This window comes from Macrotis lagotis, chromosome 8 (assembly GCF_037893015.1).
Source record: "Macrotis lagotis isolate mMagLag1 chromosome 8, bilby.v1.9.chrom.fasta, whole genome shotgun sequence".
In the NCBI taxonomy this organism is placed as follows: domain Eukaryota; kingdom Metazoa; phylum Chordata; class Mammalia; order Peramelemorphia; family Peramelidae; genus Macrotis; species Macrotis lagotis.
This window is the reverse complement of record NC_133665.1, coordinates 184,431,166-184,449,126: the sequence shown is the minus strand read 5'-3', so window position 1 is coordinate 184,449,126 and position 17,961 is coordinate 184,431,166. Positions and strand designations below refer to the sequence as shown.

General features: G+C 40.1%; 1 protein-coding gene across 1 annotated transcript in view; it reads right to left on the bottom strand.

Annotated features, from left to right (window-relative positions):
* Nucleotides 1–17,961, bottom strand: part of ERC2 (ELKS/RAB6-interacting/CAST family member 2) — a 1,119,475-nt gene that overhangs the window by 950,771 nt on the left and 150,743 nt on the right. The window contains 1 exon segment of the mRNA XM_074199159.1: nt 15,767–16,183. Within this exon segment, the coding sequence (XP_074055260.1) occupies nt 15,767–16,183 (417 nt within the window).

Sequence of the window (17,961 nt, the reverse complement as noted above, 5' to 3'; positions counted from 1 at the left end):
GATGGAATGTTTTTAAGCTTTTAAATCATTCTCTCTTTTTAACTAAAGTAACCCTCAGCAGAGTGGTTTCAGTTATAAGCTGGGTATTCTGTCCGGCAAACTGTAGGAGGGGGGAAAAAAGAAAAGGTCTGGCAGTGCCCAACATGCATACACTTCACAGGACCCGATAGGAATTCATTCTATTAATTTCCTGGCAACACTAATTAAAATTCCAAAGCTGTTTGTCTTCTTCTTTGATCCTACCTTTGAAATATGGAAATTCTTTCCCCATGTAGTTTCCACAGCAACAGGGTGGTGCTCCCAAAGAATGAGCCCTTCTCTACATCAGGGGAACTTGGGGAGAGGAAGGGGGAAGGGGGCAGAGAGCTCATTAAAATCCAGAATTTTCAGTAGCAATGAAAGAAATAAAAGAATATTGGCCAATCCCCATTTATTACAGTGTGGAAATTCTCTTTAAACTCCTGCCTGTCAGACTTTTATGACTTTCAAGATACTAATTAAAGTTCAAAGCTAAAGAATATACTTGAGGATCATTTGGAATTTTATGTTTCTGACTCAACCAAACTCAGAAACCCAGGGGAAGGTTCCCAAATTATTTCTAGACTTTCAAATCTTCACAAAACATGAAACTAGATGATATCAACAATAGAATAAAACCATCATAGTCTCAGTCTGGATGCAAAGTCATACACAGGCTGAAATTGCCAGTCTGATTTCATCAACTCTCCTTCTCCCAGTCTGCTTTTTCCCAGTCAAACTAGCCTGCTCCCTTTGTCACACACATCATTCAGTGTCCCCCACTTCAGAAATGCCTTCCTCACCTCCACCATTTGCAATCCCTAGAGACACAGCTCAGGTGCCATCTCTTGCCCAAGATCTCTCCTAATTGTACCCATGTATTCTCTCTCTCTCTCTCTCTCTCTCTCTCTCTCTCTCTCTCTCTCTCTCTCTCTCTCTCCATGTGTGTCTCTCCTCTGTCTCTCTCTGTGTCTCTGGCTCTCTCTCTCTGTCTGTCTCTGGCTCTCTCTCTGAATCTCTGTCTCCTCTCTCTCCTTTCTGTTGCTCCCTCTTCTGTTTGTCTCTCTCTTTCTTACTCTCTCTGCATTCCAAAAGTCAGATGGCTTTATTTGAACGGTCAAATCATCCAAGACAAGAAAGAGGATTTCCCAACAGCCCACCTTCTACCAATTTCCTAACTTTATTAATCCATAGGGTCATTTGACTGGACAAAATTGTATTGTACAGCAAGGATTCATGAGAGCCATGACAGACAAGAATTGAAGACCTCTTGAACTGGTAGCAAAATGGGTAGGGATGCTGAATTCAAATCCTTCCTCAGATACTTGCTGGACAAGTCACCCTACCTAATCACAGGTCCCTCATCTGTATCCCTTGAGACTACCTTTAGTTACTCCAGATAGAGCTTGTATGAACCTCGACATCTTTGTGCTGCCTCTTCTATGCTATCCACTCCTTGAGAGCAGGGACTCCTCTGTGGGTGTGATGCTATGTGAGTGGCCATATCTGTATCCCCAATATAGAGTGCATTATCTGATACACAGGAAGTGGTTAAGATATGCTTGTCCACTGAATGTCTGACCCTAAGGAGGGGTTCAACTCAATGACCTGTAAGACTCCTGCCAGCTGAAGATCTATTTCCCTTTGAATAATGGTGGATCTGTTTAGCAAACACCAATTTTCTAACAAAGAACCACTTTTTTTCATTGAATTTTAAAAGAAAGAAGAAGTGTTTTCCTAATCATCCAGAAACTTTGATAACAACTTTGACAGTGAATCACATTGAATACATCAGAACAGAAAAGGAGACATCTAACAAGCACCTAAGTAAATACTTGGGAGGATGGGGGGGGGGGGGGTGTTGAGAAATTGCCTGCATCCCAGAGGCAGTGCATTGAGCCCAGAAGCAGTAAATACTAATTACTTGTATCTTATCATGCCACTTTTAGTCACAAAATTATAGTACCCTATTGAGAAATGCCCCTGTGGTAGAATGGTAGAAAACACCCAGAGTTTAATAAAGAGACAATCTACCTTAGCAAGCAGATTGTTGCTTTTCTTAATAGTGCTGTTGTCACCTTCACTTTGAGTCACCTTTCTCTCCTATAATAGGTTTCAGCACTTATAGAGCACTGGACAGAGCTCAGGCCCAAAGTCAGGAAGACCTGAGTTCAAATTCAGCCTCAGACACTTACTAACTGCATGATCCTAGACAAATCATTTAATCCTATTTGGATCAGTTTCCTCATCCGGAAAATAAGCTGGAAAAGGAAATGACCAACTACTCTGGCATCTCCACTCCAATCAGTCGATTTGACCCTACAGAGTAATAAAGTTAGGAAATTGATAGAAGGTGGTCTTTTGGGAAATCCCTTTACTTCCTGTCTTGTACAGATTGACCTTGCCTTTCAAGTAAAGCAATCTGATTTTTGGAATGCAGAAAGTCAAAGAGGAAGAGAGGGTCAGAGAGAGAGAGAGAGAGAGAGAGAGAGAGAGAGAGAGAGAGAGAGAGAGAGAGAGAGAGAGAGAGAGAGAAATCCAAGTGGATCTCCAGTCCAATCCATTCAGACAAGACTGAAATTATTGAACAGCAGCACCAAGGATACCAAATAGTAAAGTTCAGCCTCTTGACCAGACAGACAGTAAGAGGTCAGCAACAAATAGTTGGGAGCGGTGGTGACCTAGGATTAGGGCATTTGACAGTGGCCTACCTTGAAGCCCATCTAGCAGGGTCCATAGGTACTAAGACATCCCCTGATCTTCCTCTATTGGTGTCAGTAGAGACTGACCCTGATCCATTGGAGATGAGGGAGGAGGAGGACGGAAGGGGAGGAAGCAGCATTTAATGGGAGATAGGCTACAGAAGCATTTCCTTGTGAAAAAAAGGCTGACAAGCTAGTTCAGTCTCTGTTCATTATGGCCCTAACCTATGTTTAAATTCTTCCAGTTAGCCTGTTGCTTGCAAGAGGAAAACTGAATAATTGAATACCCCTAGGGGAGAGAGAAAATTGGTTGGAGTCTCTTATTCCTAGAAATGAGACTCTGAGAAGGGGAAGAAGCAGTTAAGATTATTCATTATTGAGAAGGTTTTGAGATAAAGTCAGAGCTTCAAGACTAGGCAAAAGGTTCCATAGAGAGTTAATTTACATTTTAATTGCTTCACTCCTCCCCAGCTGATTAGAGCTCTTTATCCAAGGACCTGTTTGACAGGCTAAGACTATATCCACACAAGTGCCTGGACCAAACCACCATCAACCAAAATCATCAGTTTCATGCAATCAGAACCAAAGCCTAGAAAATGCGGCAAGAAAAGTTTGTTGTCAATTGGCTTTTGAGTTTTATGGACAATGGAAATGTGTCCTGCATCTAGACTCAGTTCGCCTAATGTTTCCTTTTCTGTAGCTATGTTTTTGTTCAAGATATTCTTGCAGACATCATGATAACTCCTAAGATTTCAACAAGTCACTGTAGCTGCTAAAATCATGATGTTCATTCATAGTGGGCAACAATATTATTATCTATGGAATAATCATTCCTATAAGATTAATGTCTGATCGATTTTGGATGGCTGCAGGTACTAGGGCATGACTGAGATTCATGGAATACTACTATCTACAAAGAAATAAAATTAAGGAGTACCCAAAGAGCAGCAAAGTATTTCAGAATGAGCCTCAGCAGACTGCAATGCATTCTAAGCAAGGAATTTTAAAAGGAAAAAGTAAAATTAAAACAGTTGTCAAAGAAATGAATCCACACAAGAAGGGATAGTCCCAAGAAGAAAAAGAGACGTAAACTATGGACCACCTGGGTGCTCCACTGATCCCAGTGGTGACAGACAGTCAGATGAATATAGACAGAAGGGGAAGGGGAAGGGGAAGGGGAAGGGGAGGGGAGGGGGAGGGGAGGGGGGAGGGAAGAAGAAAGGAAGAGAGAAAGAGAAAGAAAGAGAAAAGATAGATGATAGAGATAGAGATAGATGGTATAGATAGAATTAGACATAAGAATAGATAGATAAGATAGATTGATTGATAGATAAATAGACAGATGAATAAGGAAGTAGATAGATAAGAAGATAGCCAAATAAATTGATAGATAGACAGCAGACAGGTAGATAAATTAATAAATAGGTAGACAGATAGAGAGATAGATAGATAAAAGATGGATGGATGGAAAGATAGGCAGATGAAGAGACAGAAAGATAGACAATATGATAGATTGACAGATAGACAGATAAGACAGATAGATAGACAGACAGATAGGAGAAAAGATACAGATAGATGGAGAACCTTATTATTTGAAAAGTAGTTTACACATATTATTATTATTTAATTAATATTCTTATAATGTCAAGGGAAAGTGATGGAAGGCCACCAGCCTATTGTATGGCAGATTGGTAATAAAGTCATGGGAGGATGTGAATAAGGGTTATCCAGGAAGGTTGGTGGAATTATCCAGAATGATTAGGCCATGGACAACCTCTAAGTTCTATTCTAACTCTATGATTAAGTCACCCCAGTTCTTGAGAAATGAATTTCCAAACAGGCTGGAAGGCCTGTACTAGGTGACCAGTTTGAAAGACAGTACTGACTTCATATACCCAAACACAGGAGAACAAATGTTCAGTCAAATGTGAAACCAAAAACATTATTCCAGTTTGATTTGGTGTCAAGAAAACTTTTTTTAAAAAGTTCTCTTCTGGTCATTTCTAATAGAATATGGTTTTGTTGTTTAGTCATTTCTGTCCTATCTGAGTCTTTGTGAAGCCACCTTAGGTTACTAGAGTGTTTTGCCATCTACTTTCCGGCTTGTCTGACAGATGATGTAACTGAGTCAAAGAGGGTTACATGACTTGCCCAGGGTCACACATCTAGTAAGCATCTGGTGCCAGATTTGAAATCAGGTTCTTTTGCCTCCAGGCCAAGCCCTCCAAGCACTATGGTACCCTCAAGTCACCCTTTTAATAGAATACAACAATGAAATTCTGACTTGACTGTATTAAAACTGAATTTTCCCATTCTCTTAACTCACTTTTTTAAGAAGAATATTTTATAAATATTTGCTGAAAGATGTCTATGGATTCTTATTCTTTTACTTCCTTCAAGATATAACTTCCACAGGAAGGGTTTCCTGACTTACTTACTATGCTTTATACACTCTCTACTTTTTATCCTGGATTTCCTTTCATAAGACAGAAAACTAGAAGGCAGTTACTGGGTTCTTTTTTGTCTTCGTACCCCCAGAGCCTAGGACAGGAGCTGGTCATAATATAGGCTTTGTAAATCAATTAAGTTAGCCAACAATCATTCATGAAGAACCTGGCATATTCTAAGCACAAGGAATAGAAAGAAAGGCAAAAATAAATAAATATATTCATTTCTACCCTTTCTTGATTTTACTGGTAGAATTAAAAGTGAGAGAAAAGATTCTTGAGGTGTCCATCAAAAGAATCACGAACTAGAATCTGACATGGGATGGGGCATGTTCATCCTGGTTTAGAGGGATGTGCTCTGGTTTGGGAATCAGAGAATTTGGGTTAATATCACAAGGCTGATGCTAAATGTGATCTTTGGCAAGTCCCTTAACCTCCCTGTGACTCAGTTTTCTCCTATATAAAGTGTAATGATGAGATGGCCTCTTAAGTCCCTCCTTGGTTCTAGTTTATGTGTCTCCCACCAAACTCTACCCTAAAATAAAAGTAACCAATGAATGAAAAACAATACAAATGAAATGAGTAGATGTGATGGGCTAACTGAGTGAAAAGTGAAAATTAGGAGTAGGGAATCCATAGGGTCAACAGAAGAAAGATATAATAAACAAGAGGACAAAAGAAAAAGACATATTTCTTTTTTTTGACATATTTCTTTTAAAGTCATAATGGGTACCAGATGAAAGAACTATAGAATTAAAGGAAAAAGAAAAATTTAAGAAAACAAGAAAGAGGAATAGAAGAATTCCAGCATTGAGGGGCCAGTTTCTACCAAATTAATATTTCAAAGTGATGGAAACAAAAATATATGATCCTCCCAAATATATCTGTCTGATGAGCCCACCAACCCTCCAATCTTGATGGGCCACTCCACTGACATCTGGGCAGGCCTGGGAAGTCCCTTGGGATTATTTACCTGGAGTTTGGAAGGCAGTATACCATAGGGAAGAGAGGAACCCAAAGGAAGTCTGCCCCACAGCCACTAGAAAAGAAATACAGGCCAATCATTCACATCTTAAAGTCTTCTGAAAAATCTAGAGTATGACACTTCCTAAGCTATGTAAACCCACCACAATTTGAGGACCTTACTAAATACCTGTGATCTCTCTGAGTCACTCACCATGAACCTGAAAACATCCTCAGTAGCTTAAAACTGATACCTTCTCACATTTCCAAAAGTGACTGACAAAGGAACCAGCCATTGTGAGGGGCTCCACCTTGAACAGAACAGAGTCCTGAGTGTTTCAAGTCACTGCTTAATTCTCCCCATACTATAAACATTGTGGCCCCAAAAGTCCATGGCAAGGAGACAATGGGGAGGTCCAGTTATACAAGCCCCATTCCCAATAATGACTCTTCTCCAAGGCAGGATCAGCTTTGGCCTAGGTCCCCTTGCCTAGAGTGCTGCCAAAACACCAGAAAAATCCTCCTCCACTCCAAAAATCTGTCCCTAAAATGCACACATTTGTTTATCTTTGGGGAGAAAACAGCCTTCTTAATGAGGACCCCTTTGGTTGGAGGGTATACTTCTTTTCAACATATTAAAAACCATAGATGAGGAGAAAGGGAGGGACCAGAGGGGATGATATGGATTCTTGGCTTCACTCTTTAAAATAGTAGGTACTTTCTAAGCAACTGATTAAATGAATATTTTAAGTCTGGCCAAGAGAAATAAAGGAGTGAAAGGCACTAATGAGTCTAATAAAAAGGTACAGACAAGAAAAGCCATTAATCTCCGTAACGAACTTGGGGGGGGGGGGGGATGAAAAAATGTTTGGTGTTGATAAAGCATTTCCTTAACCTTGACGACCAGTCCTTTGCAAGTCACTCACAGTAAACACAGACCGTCTGCAAAGCATCTGTTCAATTTTCTGGAGGAGGAAAAACTTGGTTTCATTAATAACTTTTAAAGAACATACGCTAACTAATGCAGGCTGGCAGCTCAGATCTTCCCATCAAACCTTGTTATTTGATCGAGCCAAGTTCAAAGATAGAGGCAGGGTGGGGAACAGCTCGTGGAGGACTCAAGGCTTGGGAAAACTTGGGAGAAGAGAGGGAAGAAAGGGTCTTCTAATCAAACCTTCAAGTTTCTGAGTTGAGAGAGTACAGAAATGGAACTCCTTGTCAAACAGGTCAAAAAACTGAGGTTAAAACGGTGTCAGACGCCAAATATGATTTCAGCATATTTTAGTAGAATATGCATAAATGATCACTGGAATTTTAATATTTGCCTTTACTAGCGATTTAGGAGGACTTTGCCGAAGGCAAGGGTTGTTTTTTTTTAACAGCAATAATAAAAAAAATACTTAATAGGACTTAGAGTAAAGCATGTGTGGTCACCATGTTTTAAAGGGGAAAAAGAAAAAAGGTAATACCTAACATCTGTGCTAGATTTCCACATGATAAAATCACCCTAGTCTAAAGTTCTCCTGAAGCTATGGGAGCAAAAATGTTTATTTGAAAACCAGGAAAGGAACCTCAGTGGTACTGGTACTGGAGGAGGGGGGAGAACAGGGCAGAAACCTATGGATTATAGAAGAACTAGCAATTAATAGGAATAAGTCCAGTAGTCAAAAATGTTACAATTCTTAATATTTTCAGATTCCAAACTATAACCTGCATGCCTAAGAAATACTGGAAATTCAGTACCTTTTATTTTCGCAAGTCCTAACATCCATACTGCTCAGTTCTTAAACTACCAATACACCCTCTCCATTTTTGCAGGATTTTTTATTTTAAGGATCTGGCTTTTTTCTCCCCATCTCCTTCTCCCATATAGTTTTCACACAATTGCTGAATTTGTCTTGCACCTTATGTACCAATATTGTTTCCTTTTTCATATTTGAGATCTCTCTTTTGATAGCCCCTACAATTTTTTCCTAGGAACACACACACACACACACACACACACACACACACACACACACACACAACATAAATATACCCTAGAGTTCTTCTCTCTTCTCCCTCTCTATTGCTTGGAGATCTCATCAGCTCCCATGTTCAATGAACATCTCTATATTGATGACTCCCAGATCGAATTATCCAGTCTAAACCATCTCCCCCCACCCCAAATTGAATCTCACATTACCAACTGGATATTTTCAAACCAAATCTGACATGTCCAAAAGAGAACTTTTTATCTGTCCCTCCAAACTCTCCCCTCTTTAAACTTCTCTATTTCTGTAAAAAAAAAAAAGAGAAAAAATGTGTTCATAAATACAAAATAGTTAAATACAAGGTAGTTTATATTTTAAAATGGAGGAGGCAATTTATAGAGGGGAGAGAGGACCAGCAAAGGCTTCATGCAAAGATGGTGCTGGAGCAATGTCTCAAAGGAAGGGAGAGATTCATAGAGGCAGAAGTAAGCAAGAACTATATTTTAGGCATGTGGGATTATTATTGTAAAATTGTGGCATGAGGAGATAAAATGGCATGAGTGAGGACCAAAGACAAAGTCAATTTGACTGGATCCCAGAGAGTGGGAGAGGGAATAATGTAAATGAGACTGGAAGGAATATGGAAAGGTCAGTTGGGAGAGGGCTTTCAAAGCTCATCAGAGTTGTTCCTATTCAATCTGAGAGGCAATAGGAGGTCACTGGTTGAGCAGGGAAGAAGCATCTTCAAGTCAATGCTTAAGGAATATCACCTTGCTGATTGTATTAGGAAGGAAAGACTTGAGCCAGGGAGTCCAATGAAGGAGGCTATTGCAATAATCCAGTTGAGATGTAATGAAGGACTGTGAGCAGAGAGGAGGAGGTATACTTGGAGCAAATCATGCAGGGTAGAAAGGAACTGGATTTATGGGGTGAATGTGGGAGAATGAAGAACTCAGAAAAATGCCAAGATTGCAAGTCTAGAAGGCTGGAAGATGGGTCAGATCTTGGGTAAAACTAAGGAAGCTTGGCAAAAGCCAAGCGGTTAGAGCTGTGCTTTAGGAAGATCATTTTAGCCACTGAACAGGAGTTGGACTAGAGTAGGGAGAGACTTGAAACAGCCAGACCAAGCAGAAGGCTACTCCAATAGTCCAGAAGGAAAGTGATGACCGTCAGTAATAGTATGTATATAAAAGGGTGAGAGTGAGTGAAGAGTCTCAGATGACCTTGAGGATGAAAGCCTGGAAAATGGAAAGCTGGTGGTGCAGAAAGGTCAAGACAGATAAAGATTGAGAACAGGTCATTAGATTTAGCAATTAAGGAATTACTACTGGTGATTTTTGAATTAATTTGAATTTAATTTGAATCAATCAAATGGAATTGAAAGCCCACAACATACATTGTAAATGGTTATATTAAAAGATTCTTAAGAACAATAGGCACAGGTTTGTTGGAAGGCAGCATGGAAGGAACTAATTGATAATGAGTTTAAAATTTAGGGAGAAGGGGATAATTAAAAGACATTACTGCTGGAGAAGAGAGGAAACAATCAAGGGATGGATGGTAGCCTTGGTGAAGAGAAGACCCACCTCATTAACAATCTGATGGAAAAGAAGAGAGAGTGGGGGGAAGGGCTTTTTCAAGGGGGGGGGTCAAGATGAAGAACAGAAGTGGGAGCTCTCATGGCCTAAACCACTCATTTATCTCATGGCTTCATTGCCTCTCACTTGAGCTCTAGCAATGACCTCTCATTTGGTCTTCTTTCCAGATTTTCCCCTTTCCTATTGACCTGACATGGGGAAGAGGGAAGAAAACAAGCATTATTAAAGGCCTCCTATGGGTCAAATATTGCGTCGATACTTAGCAAATATTATTTTATTCTCACAAGATGCTATTATTAACCTCATTTTACAGCTCAGGAAGCTGAGGCAAACAGAGGTTCACTGACCTGCCTAGGGTCAAGTAGTAAAGCAAGAAATAAATGCTTGTGGTTAAATCTGAACTTGGGTCTTCTGGATCCCAGACCCACTGAACCACCTAGCTGCCTAAGCAACTACTATCATCTTTGATTGTTGTCTTTTCATCTTAAAATATCAACGTGTAAAATATAAGTTAGAAATCTTGTTGGAAAAGAATGCTACTCCAATTTTACATTTTATCTGGAACAGATGTAACTAGATTTCAGTCAGATTATTTATGAAGGACAAATAAAGAGGCTGCTACTATCAATGGACAACTTCACCTCCCATCTTTCGTCCTCAGTTAGTATTTTCTTCACATAATAACAGTAATAGCATTTAAACAGTGGCTTGAAAAGTGATTTACATGTGCTTTCTCAGTTGAACTTCACACCAATAGTGTGAGGTAAGCGTCATTATTAGCCTCAAACAGAAGTTAAGTGACTTGTCCAGGGTCACATAGTTACTAAATATCTAAGGCTGGATTTGAACTCAGCTCTTCCTGACTCCAAGTCCAACACACTCTCTCTTCTACTGCTGATGATGCTAAGTCCTCTCCTTTTCCAACAATTTCAAATACCAAGTGTCCCAGACTCTGGTGACAGTCTTTGTTTTACCTTCCTTAATTCTCCCTTGAACAAGAAACAACTTTTCCCCTTAGCACTGCCCCACATGCTAGGGCCTAGCACCAGAAATAGTGATACTAAGAATTGCAGATCACATCCTTGGTGGTTGACAAAGTACCTTCTTCACAGTCTGATTTGAGGACTCCCAACACTGGCTCTTGAGTCAAGGAGATGGTGATTTAAATCTTACTCCAGACATTTGCTAGCTGTGTGACCCTGGGTAGATCATTTCATCTCTCTGACCTACAGTTTCCTCACCTATTTGGGGATAATCAAAGCAACTCCTTCCAAGGACTGGTGAGAAGATCCAATGGTGCCATAAACCAAAAAGTAAGATGGTTATAGCTTCATGCTTCTCTAATGGCATTCGCACAACTCCAGGAATAAAAGGATGATGAGGATATATATTCCTCCCTATCTGCATGTGTTCTTATGTTTGATATTTGGGAGCTTTTCTTTCCATAGTTTGGAGGTAGTTTCTGTTCATAAATTCACATTTTTTTCTTCATTTTTGTTATGTTTTGTTATTTGAGACTGGTTCTCCCTTTCTTACCCATGCTAATCCTTTTCTTTGAGTTTGCCTCTCATTTACTCTGCTTACAATTTGTTTGAATATAGCTGTTGCCTGATCTCTCCCTCCATGGGTGAGGAGTTCCTTTAGGGCAGGGACTGGTTTTTATCTTTCTTTGTGTTCCTAGGGCTCAGCACAGTCTTCTACATAGTAAGTTCCTTTAATAAATACTAGTTGACTGACTGTCATTGTAGGGTTCACATTTATAATACAGGAATTTGTTATCTGTTAGTCTCAGTCTCAAGTATAATTCTTGGTCATGTCTATTTTAACATTGTTAAGTTTTTCATTTTTAGTGATATGATTTCTATCATTTCTTTGCAAAAATCTGTATCATCATTATTAACCATTTTTGATGATTACTACCATCAACACTATTATTATTACCATCATCATCATCATCATCATCATCTCATTCCTTTCACTTCTTCCTAGGGGGCTCAGATAGAAATTGTCCCTGGCCAAATTGCTATCCCAATAACCTTCTTTCATATTGAATGAATGCAAAGAGATATTTTATTCCCTTACTAAGCTTCAGAGTGCTATGTTTAGAGTTGGTGCTACTAAGACAAGCAAGATAGTCCCTGCCCTCAATGGACTTGTTCTAATGGGAAAAAACAATCCTTAAAGGAGAGCTAGAAAAGGGAAATATGCTACAGACTCTCGGACCAGTGAATAAAAAAAAGTTCTTTCTGGAGCAAAGAAGGGTTGCTAATATTGTTTTTAGTATCCTTAAGTAAATAATGCAGGCTTTATCTCCACTTTACAAATGAGGAAATGGAAGTTCAAAGACTGAAGTGAGTTATCCAGGGTCAAAGAACCAAGAACTGCCAGAATCAGGATCTGAATCCACCCTTCTGACTATTCAGCTCATTCTCCTAAACCAAAAGTTGCAGCCATCAAACCAATCTGAGTTCATATCCAAACTCTAACACTGACTAGCTATGTGACCTTGGGCAAAACACTTGACCTCTGTTTTCCTTAGCTAGAAAAATGGGGAAAATGAGCCTTCCTCTCAGAATTGTTTATGAGGAGCAAATAAGATAAAATAATAGTGAAACCTTTACCATGTGCCTAGCAGATTAAAAAGGGTGACATAAATGGAGGTTATTATTTTTCTTAACAAAGAAGAATCTGCTACTTCACAACAGAAGCTTTTTCTACACTGTTCTGGATGTGCTCATCCTCTGGGAAGGCAAGGCTCCTTGAGTTCAGGTCTCTGTCTCTCATTCCACAGGGACAAGTAAGGTGTCTTCTCTTGGTGCTCACCAGATCAATGGCACCACTTCAAAATGGACCACTTCCTACTGTCATATCACCCATCGGGCCAGTGGGAGGATTTACCCTACAGAAGCATATCAGAAAGCTCCCTCATTCCCTTTCAGTCTTTTCCCTAATCAACCTTTAGCAGCTGTCACACCCTCATCAAAAAACTGCTTCTTTCCTTCTTCTGAACCCCAAGACTCCTTCAAATCCCCAGAATTACCTCAATAGGTTCTACAGAGGAAGAGAAGACAATCCTTTTCCCCCTGGGACTGGTGTCCAAGAGGGCAGTTCTTTTCCCAAAAAACATAGTTTAACTTTTTTTTCTTTTTTCAATTAATGGGGTTAAGTGACTCGCCCAAGGCCACACAGCTAGGTAATTATTAAGTGTCTGAGGTCAAATTCGAACTCAGGTCTTCCTGACCCCAAGGCCAGTGCTCTATCCATTGACACAACTAGCCACCCCCATTGTTTAACTTTTAAGATGAAACCAGGTTTGTGGCAAAAAGTCAGATTCCCACTCAAAGAGAGACCAGCACTGGGACACCTCCAAGTTCTTTGATCCACTGACTTCAAAACCAAGAAACCAGAGAGATGGAAACAAAGGCCAGAAAAGAACCAGCTGGCTAAAGGGTGAACTGATGGGATGTGCATGTGTCATTTAATGTAAAGACCCCACCCTAACTTCTCCCAGGCAACACAGAAGGTGTGAGCCCTTCTCACTTAGGAAAGGTCCTTCATAATTGAATCCCCTGAATGATAACATGACTTGCACATTATGTTGATTATGGTGAATGGAGTGTTTGGCATAGACATCCTTGTCTCTGCCTCTTCCAGAACTAGCTTCACCTCAAGATCTGATCTAATAGGAAAGAAGACTTCTGGTGACGGCCAGGGAACAGCTCCAAGCACCACAGGAGCCTCTAGGCTCAAGACATGGCAATGATAATAACAGCAATAATATCCAACATTTATTTTAGGTTTGCAAAGGGCTTTACTTGGGTGATTATCTCACTTAATCCTCATAACACCCTGGAAGGTAGGTGCTATTATTATCCTCATTTTACAGTTAAGGAAACTGAGGCACCATAGGTTAACACAGACAGCCCTACTTTAACACAGACCCTACTGAAGTCAATCTTCCTGACTCCAAGTCAGTTCCACTCCCCTGCCTGCATGACCTTTCATCTCCTTAATCTCTTTGCTCCTATCCCACAGTTCTGGGGTTCTCTAGTATCTGTTCCAACCTTCAAAGAGCCTTCACCCTGTAAGAAGGGAGGTAGAGAAAGAGAATCAAATGTAGAGAAATACAAGATAGCAGAACGTAGTTTCTGGGGACTCAAGGATGGCAGAAGACCGAAGGATTCTGTGTTCAAGGTTATCTAGCTGTAAAAGGCTAGAATTCAGTTCAGAATTCAGAGCCCAGAGCAAGTGTATCACACTAATTCCACTGTATCACAGAGTTGGATTTCACCCTCGGTGAAATGAAGTAATTTGTAGGGCATTTGCCACTTTGCAGCACTGTAGAATTTCAACAGTGGATTTCCCCAATATCAATGAAATCATAACCCAGATCTTAAAAACAAAAACAAAATAGAACATAAAGAATTAAAAATGTTTTAATTCTCCACTACTATGGGGGGGGAGGGATGTCCAAGGTCTTCAGCCAACCCTTCTCCTTATGGAGCAATGTTAGTAGGTTGGTGTCCTATCTGATCTTCTACAAGCATCCCTTGTGAATCTGAGCATGAACAACCAGAGGTACCACATCTTCTTGGGCTATTATTTTTTGGGGACAGTAACTTTAGGGAGGATGGACCCAATGACAGATTATGCTTTCTATCCAAGCAGCTTGTCACCAGGAAAAGCTCATGATAATACACTTTTTGGATCCAATAGCTCTCACCCGCCTTAGACAGGTTGAGATCTGTGTCACTCATCCAAGAGTATCAATGAACTGCTTGAAAAGTCTCCCAATCCTCTGGATGCCCCATCTGTTGGTTCTATATTTACATATAACTCCACATAATCTAAATAGCCAGGGCCAAGCAATCCCTGAAAAAATAGTTTAAATTAGCTTTGAGTTCAAGAAAAGAGAAACCATCAATTTAGAACTGAAAGGTCTCAGATGTCATCAAGTCTGACCTCCTTTTACAGATGAGGAAACTGAGGCCTATAGAGTTGTAAATGATTTGAGGTAGGGGAAGGGAGACCTACTATCCTTTAAATAAAGAAAAACCTAGTCCTTGGCTTAGCATTGAAATGACAATCTGGCCCCATCCTATCTGTCCTGATATTTCTCATAACTCCCCACCAACACAAGGCTTGCTGCTAAACACACACATGATACTCCCTTTCCAATCTCTATCTCTTGAATCCCTTGGTTTCCTTAAAGATTCAGCTCAAATATATCACCTTTCCTGGTCCCTACCCCCCAGATGTTGAAGCTTCCTACTAATGCCATTTCTCACAAGGTGACCTTACACCAGCATTGGAGGGGATCTACAGCTACGTAGACACATTCATGCTGCCTGCCCTGCTAGAATGTGAGCACCTGGAAGACAAGGCTATCTTCTTATCCCCACAACCAAGCACCATGCTCAGAATGGTGTAGGCACTCAATAAAACTTGCCAATTAAATCACAGAATAAGGAAGAAACTTTGCATTCACAGAAGAAGAATCACCAAAGGGTATGTCCTAGGATTGTAAATAACATACCAAGAGGAAAAAAGTAGAGAGAGACAACTGGGGAATATTCTGCCTTTGACAGAAGTAAATGTAGATGACCCTAAATAGAAAACATTCAAAATTCAATCATACCATTTCATTTCTCAGTTGTCCTGGGTCCATGCATCAATGTACTTTCTGTCTAGCAAATTCAGCTGTAAAAACATTTGCACTTATTGTCGGGCCAATTACCTGTTCACTATGTTCCCAACTGGCCCTGAGACTGAAGGAAGAGTTGAAACTTGGCAATTACTAGAACCATAGGGGACTGGTGCTGAAAGTCAGACCACCCATTGCAATCAACCTAACCATAACATGTGCTTCCCATTCTTGGATTTTTAATAAATACACACTAATGAAAATATGATATGCAGTGAGAAAAAAAAATCTTGCTCAAGAAATATGCTCATCCAAAGCCAATAAGAAGGCAGGGTGGGTAAGAAATGATTGGATCGAAGAAAAAAAACACCACTACCTTTCCCCTCATTGATACATGCAAAAGTAATGGTACTGCACTTACCTCTCTCAGATGGATGTTTTCCTTCTCCTTCTGATCTAAGATCACTTCTAAATGGTTCACCTGAGATTCTGCCTCAGCCATCCTTCGGGTTCTCTCATTGTCATCTTCCATGCCTTTCGAAGGCAAACCTTTGCTTTGTAACATTTCTAGCAGTTTCTTGATGGATTCATCACGGGCATTGAGGGTCTGTTTCTGGGTTTCAATCCTCAGCTCCATCTCTTCTAAAGTTTTCCGCAGGAGGAACAACTCTTTGGCTTGGCGGTCATGCTCAGCTTGGAGCCTTCGAAAATTCTCCTCCGTCAGCTCAATGGTGAAGTGCTCGGCCCCACGGTTGCCACTCTCCTGCTGGAGGAGATGATTGAGGTCTCTCTGAGTTCGAAGTTCATCTTGAAGAGCCTGGATTGTCAACTGCAGATGCTACAAAGGAGGAAGAAGCAAGAAAAGGAAGGAGGGAAAATCAGTAAGGCTCCAAAAGGCAGTCCCACTTCTACCCAAAGTGAACATGTCATGTTAGTCATGAGATCCAGAGGACCTGGGATGGATTCTTACCGAATGGCCTCCATTGAATTATTAGGAAATGGAAATGTGGAAAATTAGTTGACACTTGTTAGATGTCTTGAGAAAATATAATGCACACAAACACACCAAAAAATGTTGTTAGTGTCATTACGAGTGAAATAAACCAAAAGAAAAAGTTGTAAGTTAGGTGGTAGAAAGGGTTAAAAGTGAAACATCCACACATAGACCTTCTATATGTCCACAAAGCTCAAAGACTCAGCATTCCTGGTTTTCTAAGTCAATCATTTAAAACTACAAAGCAAGACTTCTTACCCTGGGGGTCTATGAATTTAGAGGATCTGTGTGTGCATATATTCTATATAGATGTATCTATGTGTAAACATACATATATGGACATTTTTGTATGTCATGTGTATATGTCTATGTCTATGATAAATTGATATAATATTTCTACTGTATATCTTGACTATAAATATACAGTAAACAAGTGACATATATTATATTTCAATAGAGCAGGCTTCCTTTGTAATCTGTACTTTAATTTTACATATTTAAAAATATGATTCTGAGAAGGGGTTCACAGGCTTCCAAATGCTTGCCCATAGAGTCCATGATGCAAAAATTGCCCCTGCTCTGGCAGTTGCAGGACCCAGTAAATAAAGTCAGCCTTAATTGGGAGGAATGGAAAGGCTTGGCCCCTTGCTACTTCTGATATGATATGGACTAGCTGGGTGACCCCAGGTAAGTCACTTAAACTCTGGAGCAGCCCCCAAAAGAGTCCCAAGAGACAGTGTCTGTGTCTTAAGTAACTATCACAAATCCAGATACTAAGTCACCCACCATTGGTGGTCGATATCAGCACTGCTGGAGGGAGCCCCTTATGTTGGAAAAAATCACAGATCCCTTCCTCCCATCTGTTCTTTCAGAGATAAGTGGTCACACATTGATACAAATAACAGCACTCCTAAGGAGTGAACACAAAGATGCCTTCGTTTATGTTTTTACAAGGACAAAGTTGCAAACAAGCTTAGGAAACAGGATTACTGTATCTGAAAGCCAAAGGAAAACAAATGCACACACAAACACACCCAACAGATGAGGGGCTAGGCTTAGCAAAACAAATGACTTGCAAAGAGTGGACAAACCTTTGTTCTTCGGGCATCCAAAAACTGAACAGCATGGCCAATGAAAAACAAAAGAAGAAGCAAAAAATCAACACAAAGATACAATGCAAGCAAATTGAGCTTAACAGAATCGAACTTAACTCAACATAAAGTACCTTCAGAAGAAAAAAAACCAGTTCCTTATTACAGCAGAGACCCACAAGCATTGCAACATCTACAGCACTGAGGAAGCTTGATAAACTGGAAATCAAAAAAGAAAAACCAAAATCTAAGCTTTACCCGCTTTGGTACACATAACTCTTAGTTCATTTAAACTATTAACTCAATCTTTGCACCATATTTAGGATGAGAGAAGCACAATAATCATATATAGACAATTTTAAATGGAGGTAATCCCAAAGGGGAGGACTGGAAAAGGCCTGTTTCAGAAGGTAGAATTAGAGCTGGAACCTAAGGAAACTAAGAAAGCCACAAACACAGGAGAGAAGGGACAGCATTCCAGGCATGGGATACAGCACTGGGAGATGGAGAAATAGCACATAGGAGGAAGAA